The 8,938-nt window shown below is 50.8% G+C and overlaps 1 protein-coding gene across 1 annotated transcript in view; it reads right to left on the bottom strand.

The window, feature by feature from the left end:
* Positions 1-5,337: 5,337 nt before the first annotated feature.
* Positions 5,338-8,938, bottom strand: part of LOC104407597 (fibroblast growth factor 5-like) — a 4,796-nt gene continuing 1,195 nt past the window's right edge. The window contains exon 2 of the mRNA XM_010016921.1: positions 5,338-5,679. Coding sequence (XP_010015223.1) covers positions 5,338-5,679 — 342 coding nt within the window. The remainder of the gene's footprint in view (positions 5,680-8,938) is intronic.

The raw sequence follows: 8,938 nt of genomic DNA, 5'->3' as shown, positions 1-8,938 counted from the left end.
ATCTCCTTGTACACACACCCCCTTGTACACACACCCCTTGTACACACACACCCCCTTGTACACACACCTCCCTTGTACACACACACCCCTTGTACACTCCCCCTTGTACACACACCTCTCTTGTACACACACACGTTTGCGCCCACACGCACACCCTGTGCACGCACCCTGGTGCACACCTTCCATGCACACCTTCCATGAGCACACCTTCCCCGTGCACACACCCTCATGTACATCCCTGTGCGGAGCAGTGCGCCCAGCCCCGCACCTCCCCGCAGCAGAGGGGGTGCAGCTGCTGGTGGGGGTGGTGGTTTTGTTGCTGTAAGGATTATTATTTGAGGGCGATGTGGTTTTTGGGGTGCTGTTGGGTGTGAGGGTGCAGGGACGGGGGACGCAACTAGTCCCCAGCCCTGCAGCACAGCTGGTAGGGGCTGTCCGTGCCCTGCAATGGCGCAGCAGCAGAGCCACCAACTTGTCCCCGGTGGGACAAGTGACCATGCACCCCCGTGTCCCCCCATCAGACTCACACACGGTCCTGCAGCATGCACTGGGCACTTTATACACTGATTGTGGTTACTTTATTTTTGGCTACAGTTCTGGGGCAGGTTCTTCTGGCCACTCCACACAGGAGATGCGGAAATGGAGCTGTAATGGGGCTGGGGGAAGGCAGGGACAGCAGAGCCTGTCTGCAGCACACTGCCCAACTGCTCCTGAGCCCGTGGGCTTTGCCACAGGGCCCTGAGCTGCAACATGCTGCAGTGTGTGGGACTTCAGCTAATGTTTCTGGGGATTTGGGAAATGCAAGTATAATAGTCCATGTACCTCTGCAGGGATGGCTGTAGAGGTTCAAAACGAGATGGGATGAGGAGAGGGGGAACATGGGGGGTTGTTTTCATTATAGAATTTTAACATAGAATCACAGAATGGTCCAGGTTGGAAAGGATCTTAAGATCATCTGGTTCCAACCCCCTACCATGGGCAGGGACACCTCACACTAGACCATGTCGCCCAAGGCTCTGTCCAGCCTGGCCTTAAACACTGCCAGGAATGGAGCATTCACCACTTCTTTGGGCAACCTATTCCAGTGCCTCACCACCCTCATAGTAAAGAACTTCTTCCTTAGATCTAGCCTGAAGTTCCCCTGTTTCAGTTTAAACCCATCACCCTTGTCTTATTGCTACAGTCCCTGGTGAAGAGTCCCTCCCCAGCATCCTTGCAGGCCCCCTTCAGATCCTGGAAGGCTGCTCTGAGGTCTCCACACAGCTTCTCTTCTCCAGGCTGAACAGCCCCAATTTTCTCAGCCTGTCTTCATACGGGAGGTGCTTCAGCCCCTGATCATCTTCATGGCCTCCTCTAACCTGCTCCAACAGCAGGGTTAGATCTAAGGAAGAAGTTCTTTCCTGTGAGGGTGGTGAGGCACTGGCACAGGCTGCCCAAAGAAGTGGTGAATGCTCCATCCCTGGCAGTGTTCAAGGCCAGGTTGGACAGAGCCTTGGGCAACATGGTCTAGTGTGAGGTGTCCCTGCCTTTGGCAGGGGGTTGAAACTGGATGATCTTAAGGTCCTTTCCAACCTGAACCATTCTATGATTCTATGATCCCAGTTCCCTGCATGCCCCACACCACTGGGCTCATCCTGGCCCTGCTCCATGATAAAAATTGCCCAAGAAGCCACTGGTACCCCACCAAGGGGCACCCAGCCATGCTTCTAGCAGCTAGACCTCTCCATGCTCCCCAAACGCATGCTCCACTACCCCAGCACCCCAAAAAGGGGGCAGGAAAGCCCTCCCACCCTTGATTTGCCCAGGTTTTTCCTCTTTGTGCGATAAGGTTTAAAGGCAATATGAAGAGCTTTTATGTAAATTAAGTACAAAAACCTGTTTAAGAGTCCAGCAATTAGTACTGTTGCTGTTGAAGCCAAGATGATAAATCCACTCAGATGAAGCAGGAACAGCTGACAGGATAGCTTGTGTCAGTCAGAGCTGCAAAGTTGGAGCCTTTCTTCTTTTCCTGGACCATCACAGCAGTTTTCCCTCCCTCCAGTCACAGTACCAGGCGCACTCTTGCTCCTGTTGATTCCACAGGGGCAATGGTCCTACCAGCATGCTGCCAATAAGCAGGTAAGAGGGTCTTGCATCCTCTGTCCCAATAAATCCCGCCTGCTGAAGGGCAGGGAGGCTTGCCCTTCCCTTGGGAGCAGAGCTGCCAGAGGCTTCAGGCTCCTGTGGCAGGCTTTGGGCTTCTCATCCTGCTTGGGGAGCAGCTGTCCAGTGCAATGTGTCCTCCTCTCTGCTTGCAAAAGCTATACCCAGAGAGGTTTAATTGCAATCAACAGCTGTAAACAAAAGTAAGCCAACACCAAACCTACTTTTGAAATGCAGGAGATGTAACAGACTGAAAAAATTACCTCTGAAATTGTCCCCAGGCTATTTTTAGAGTTAACAGGTATCTACCCATTTTTTTGATGCCTTCAGTCTCCTTCTGATAAACAAACCCATTGCGTTTCCTTGCAGAAGAGTGGCCAGAAAGGAACAGGAAGGCTCTGTCAGTCCATGCCACTTGGATTAATTTGCATTAGGCTTTCTGCACTCTTCATTGCAATAGGAGGATTGCAGTTTAATAATCACTGTAATATTAAAGCACCAGCCTCCCCACACAGCTCCCTGCACCTGCTCCTGGATGCCAGAAACCCCAATAAAATGTCAGTGTTTCAGAAGGAATCCCTTGGGAAATTGGGTGTGAGAGGGGGGAAAAGCTCCTGCACTCACCCAGACAGCTCTGAAATGTGATAGATGCTCTTCTCCTTGGTGGGAACAGTGAGGGGCATCAGAAGAAACGTGTCAGCCAGACCCGCATGCACAAGGCGATGGCAGTGCTCATCCTCTGCAGGCACAGGGGCTGTAGAAGGGCTGGTATCAGGGTGGGACCAGCAGCATCCCTCCTCCCTTGGGTTACTCCCAAGGGCAATGTGCTGGAACTGTGGCCCCCTGTGCTCCTGTCTCTATAAGGAGCACTTCCCAGTAGTTGCTATGGCAAATGCTGGTTGCTGCCCTTGCAGATCAGTTCAGGAACAGGTTTTTCCCTGGACGCACATGGATCAAAGCAATTTTTTTGTCATACAGGCTAGTTATCAACAAGAATCACATACTAGTTTGGAAGGGACCTTAACACTCATTCAGTTCCAACCCCCTGCCACAGGCAGGGACACCTTGCACTGGACCAGGGTGCTCCAAGCCCCATCCAACCTGGCCTTGAAACACTTCCAGGGATGGGGCAGACACGGCTTCTCTGGGCAACCTGTGCCAGGGCCTCACCACCCTCACAGGGAAAAATTGTCCTTAAAATAATATTTAAAATACACCTTTTCCCTCTGAGGGAAAGCAGTGGCACCAAGGGACTGGCGCACTCACCCCTCTCTAACCTACCCATGAAGCTCCAGGCACCTATGCCGGGCTGAGCCTGGCACTCTCCTGCACAGCTCCTGCAAGTGTTTTCATTTGATGAAGTTCATTTAGGTGGCCCCATGCTTCAGTGAGCATTAATTACACCTCATTGTGCCTGGCTGCTGGGCAGCAGAATTCAAGCACTGTTTCTTGAATTCTGCAGATCCAAGGGCTGTCCCACTGGCAGTGGCACAAGCATTCGACTCATGCTCCCCTGCTACGGCTTGGCCCCAAAAAACAGCCCCAGTTTGGGGTACAGCATGCAGAACATGGCACACAAAGGAAGCATGTGCACCGATTTGGTTCTGCTCCACCCCATCACCAGTACCAAACCCTGACAAAACCATGCGGAGCAGCTGAGTTAGTGACACTCATTTTTCTCTTTCAGGGAAAGAAAAGGTTAAAACCCCACATGTAGAGCAGACAGGCAAGAGATTACACAACCAGGTTATAAAACAAAGCATGATAAGATTTTATTCTGGTGCCCCCATCCATCCCCGCATGTGGAGAACATGCCTCTGTGCAAAAGCATTTTGCCACTGCGTGAAGCAGATGTGTTCAATCAGCGGCTGCTCAGAAAGATGACGGGTGAAGAACCATGATTCCAATGGCAATAACCATTTGTACCATGATCAGATTTGGAAAGGCTCAGCAGTGCTGTCCGGCCTCATTATTGCTGCTCGACACTCTCAGGGCTCATGCTGGGAAGGGTTTTGCCAGTGTAAGCCCGCCTGGGCTCCTCTTAAGGCTTAACTGGTGAGGTTCAGTGCTACCATTTTCTGTATGTCCACAACACTGATTAAAACCTCCAAACGCACAAGTACTCCACAGGTAACACAATGAAGAAACAATTCCAGTCAGAACCACAGGGCAACCTGGGTGGGAAAAAACACTTCTGAAGGTACAAGTGGCTGTAACAGCATTTGTTGCCACATCACCACCCTCACTACAAAATAAACTCCTTTTCCCTTGCTCTGGCAGTGTCTTGTGAATGATAAAAGAAATCAGCAGTGATAACTGTTGGAAGAAACCGAGCGGTACTCGGGACAGGGGGCAAAGGATCCCCAGGGAGCAGGGGAACAGAGGGGGTCCCTCACTTTTTTTTAGGAATGCCACAGGGCCTGGGCAGAGGTATTTTAAACACAGATGTCGAAGCCATCCTTTGACGGACAGGAGGAGACTCACCCCTCCAGCTATCCAGGGAATAGAAGGAAAGACGACCAGAAGCAGGGCTGATAAAAGCCACCCTCCCCAAGCCCGCAACTCTTAACAAAAAATAATATATATACATATATTATTGCCAACAAAGAGTTTTAAGCCCCCCCTTGCACCACAGATAAGGGGAATCCGTTTGTTGGGCTTGGTCTTCTTGTGGATGGGAAGAGCTTGTTCGTAGGTGAAGGGGAAGGGGCAGACCTGGGTATCTGGTGTCTTGAGGTATGGTTAGAGGAAAAAAGTGCAGCAAAAAGGACATGCCAAAAAACATAAAACCAAAAAGGAAAAGACAAAAGCACTTAACAGATTGGCTCTGAACAGGTCTCTTGTATGAAAATGTTTGTCAGAAGAGTCATTAGTGAAAATAAGGTAAGAAAACATGTTTTCTGTAGAGGTACCTTTCTGCTCCTTTCATCAGCAGAAAACTAACCCAATGTCCACCAAGTGTTTTCTGTTCACTGCAGGAATACTCTTTGGAAAGCGCAAGTTATGTCATCCCAGCTCATGTCTCTGAGGATGCCATCCACTTTGTGGGGTGAAGAGAAGACCTTGAGCCCAACATGGCTACATGGAGCATCCCCGCATTCATCCAGGGAGGGGGGATGCAGGTCTCCCAAGGGGTCACCCCAAAATACACCCAGGCACTGGGTGTCTGCTGTGCCACATCCCCACCATGGCATCCTATCCGAAGCGGAACTTCAGACGGTACTTGATGGGTCCAAGGTTTTTCCGAGGTGGGGATGGGGCAACCTTCGGTTTTGGTGGCAGGAGCTTTTTCTCGGGGAGGGTGACGGTGAAGGCGAGCTCAGGGGGCTGGGGCTGCCAGAAGCGGGGTAGGAAGTGCGTGGAGACATGCTGGGGCCGAGCACGGGGACTGCAGCCGCGCTTGGCTTTGCCCCGCTTGTTGAGGGCCACGTACCACTGTCGCCCTGAGCGCGGGCTGCGGTGCACAGCCGAGGCATACGTGTTGTAGCTGTTCTCCTGGAAGCGCTCCCGAAACTGGCAGTCTGCTGTGAACTGGGCCTACAGGACAGAGCCAAGGCGCTGTTAGTAAAAGGGTGGTCAGACCCGTCCCCTGCCACGCAACATTCACTGGGTGTTTCAGTCTTCCCCAAAACAGGTCCTTTGGGGGACTTTGTGTTGAAAGCAGCAACACAGGGCACCTGGGAAACCCACTCCAACTCCACCGGACAATTTGGAAAACCACCAACACAGATACTTCTGGTAGCTGCTCACCACTCAGTTTTTGGACCTTTTGGAAAAAACAGGCTTGTCCTGCCCTAGCAGCACCCTTCCCTCCCGCTTCCTCCTGCCCTACTCGGCAGAGGGAGGATGTGGCTCCAGACCCCTCATGCTGCAGTCCCCCCAAGGACCCAAGGGTCGAGGCCCAGCTCCACCTCCATTCCCACCCTCACACCCCTTGCTTGAGCACTGGATCATCACTGAACAGTCTGGAAATGCAGTTTGCATGAAGATTGCCATTGCTTTACTGAACAGGGCTTTGATTGTATTGGATTTTCTTTTTCCTTCTTCATCTTAAATGAACTCAGGGTGTTTTGTCCCTTGATAACCACGAGGAACTACTTGCAGCCCAATAGTGCTGCCTCTTAAACTGGGCGGCTGCACTGGCTGCTGGACAATCAGGGAGAAAGATGTCCCACTGCCCAAGAAGACAGGCTGAATTCTGCCCTTGTGCTTGTCGGAGGGAAGGACTTAAAACAAAAAAAACAACCAAACCAACCAAAAGGCAGGCAGAAATACACAGATAGACCCCTGACACCCCAGGTATGTACTCACAGCTATGGAACACCTGGCTGCAGCACCCAGCAACCCCTCTGACATCCTCTGCCATGCTTGAAACTGATTGTACCTGTTGCCCTGACAGCTTCTCCAGCCCTGGGTACCGCAGCCTGACTGCAAAGCCATGCTTTGAAACTACCAATGGGAAAGGGATGCTGAGCTCTTGAGCTTTGAAACACCCAGCAATGGACAAGACAAAACCCCCAAACAGTGCTTTGTAAACATGCAGACAGCCCAACTGGCTGGGATAATTTTAAAATGCCTAATTTAACCAGAAAATTGTAGAATTGTAGTCCTACAATGCAAGTAGCAGAGTCCCCAGCCTGCTATGTGGGTATTTCTTTCCTCATAGCACTTTGAATTAAGTTTCCTTTTGCTCTTTGCATGAAAGAAACATCACCCCAAAGACTCATTTTTGCTTTCCCTGTCTGTTATCCTTGCTGCTGTATCACCCATGCAAGAGCATTCACCCTCCCGAGGTGAGCCCTTTGATGTCCTAGCACATGCTGTGGTGCTCAGGAGAGACACCTGTGTGTCATCCCTTGCATGGGGAGGTTTTAGGATTGACCAAAGTACCAGTGAAAGGGTGCTCACTGCAAAAGGCCTGAAGCAAGCGCTTTGAACAGTGAGAAACTGCAGGAGCAAGCTTTTCTGGTGCAGGAGATGCAGTTGGCTGCCCTGCCCCCTGCCCACAGCCAAGGATCTGATACCAAAATGGGTTCCAGTGGGCTTTGCAAATGCTGCTGTGAGTAGGGGAAGATGCTTGTGCCCCCACTCATCCATATCCCTGTAGAGATGGGTAAGCTGACCTCTGATTTGCTCATGGGAGGGCCAAATTGGTGTTCTCTATCTGGCCCAGCATGTCTGGGGCAATGCCACCCTGCAAAGGGAGATGGCAGTAAGAAGACTGCCCAGCTCCCCAGCCAGACCACTGCAGGAGAAGTTCCTGCTTAAAGTGCTTGGGGGGAACTTCATCAGGGACTGTAGCAATAGGTCAAGGGGTGATGGGTTTAAACTGAAAAAGCAGAAGTTCAGGTTAGATATAAGGAGGAAGTTCTTTCCTGTGAGGGCGGTTAGGCACGGGAACAGTCTGCCCAAAGAAGTGGTAAATGCTCCATCCCTGGCAGTGTTCAAGGCCAGGTTGGACAGAGCCTTGGGTGACATGGTCTAGTGTGAGGTGTCCCTGCCCATAGGAGGGGGTTGGAACTGGATGATCTTAAGGTCCTTTCCAACCCAAACCATTCTGCGAGTCTATGATTCTATAAACTGCTCCCTAAGAGGTAGAGAAGTATCCCATCCAAAGTGGGATTTGGAAAGGTGTGGGGGGATCCCAGCTCTGGGCACAGAGGGGTGCCAGACAGCAAACCACCCTGCAAACCACCCCAGGAAGATCATCAGCTGCTGCTTCATCATCATTCTGACAGGCTTCCACACATCCCAGCCTCCCAGCTCAGCAACCACACCATTTCCACTGGGGAAAAGGCATTTTTCCCAGTGCACTGGCTGCCCATTGGATTTGCTCTGCAGCAGCTCCAGAAACAATCACGAAGAGCAATCCTGAAGTCAATTCAATTTCAAAATCCAATTCAACAGCAATTAGCTCCAGAGAGGGCCACAGCATTCCATCAACTCAGAACAACTCCTGAGAAAGGAGAATTATCTGAGATCCCAGTGGGCAAATCTGTCCTCTGGGGCTCATGACAAGACTGACACCAAAACCCCTCCTGCCTGCCCCATACTAAAAACATACGGACAGGAGACCAAGGATTTATCAATGAGGAAAAAGCCATCTGTGCATGTAACTGGTAATTGCCGAGATTACTATCATTTTCTGAGTTTGGTTCTTCTAAAAAAGAAACACTTGGTAACTTAATTAAGTTGCCATCAAAAAAAAAAAAAAAAGGGAGGAGGAAAGCTGCCATAAAACGTGGAGCTGGGATAAAGCTGGGCCCTGAGAGCCCGATTTCCTGCAGGAATGACTTTTATCTGCAGTTCAACACAAAGTCACCGGCATAACTCCCATATCAAAGCACTGCTCTGAGTGACGGGCGCAGGACGCGCTTTGTACTGCTCAAAACTCATTAGGCCATGAAATAACTTTATCCTGCCAAGGCAGGAAAGAACAACAGATGCTGGGTTTACATTATCAGTGTTATTTAGCCCAGCAATCTTTAGACATTTGGGTCAAGTTTCTACAAATTTGTGGCTTTCATCCGAGCAGGGCATCGTGTGTCCTCAACCCCCACCCTGACCCACCTAATTGAGGTCCCTCTCTGGCTTTGCCCTTTGTGTGCTGATAATTAACCATACACTGACAAGGTTTTATTTGATTTCTGACTGTGCCAGGGCATAAATCAAGGCTTCAGCTCAAATAAGGGGCCTATTGTACACCACAAGGGAGAGAAGCTTCTGGAGGGTCTGGAGATCAAGCTCTGTCTGCTTTCTTCTCCTCTCCAGCCTTCACCTTTCCACTGTTCCCCAC

This window comes from Nestor notabilis, unplaced genomic scaffold (assembly GCF_000696875.1).
Source record: "Nestor notabilis isolate BGI_N333 unplaced genomic scaffold, ASM69687v1 scaffold18496, whole genome shotgun sequence".
NCBI classification, from domain to species: Eukaryota; Metazoa; Chordata; class Aves; order Psittaciformes; family Psittacidae; genus Nestor; species Nestor notabilis.
The sequence above is the reverse complement of the archived record's forward strand: the minus strand, read 5'-3'. Positions and strand labels throughout refer to the sequence as shown.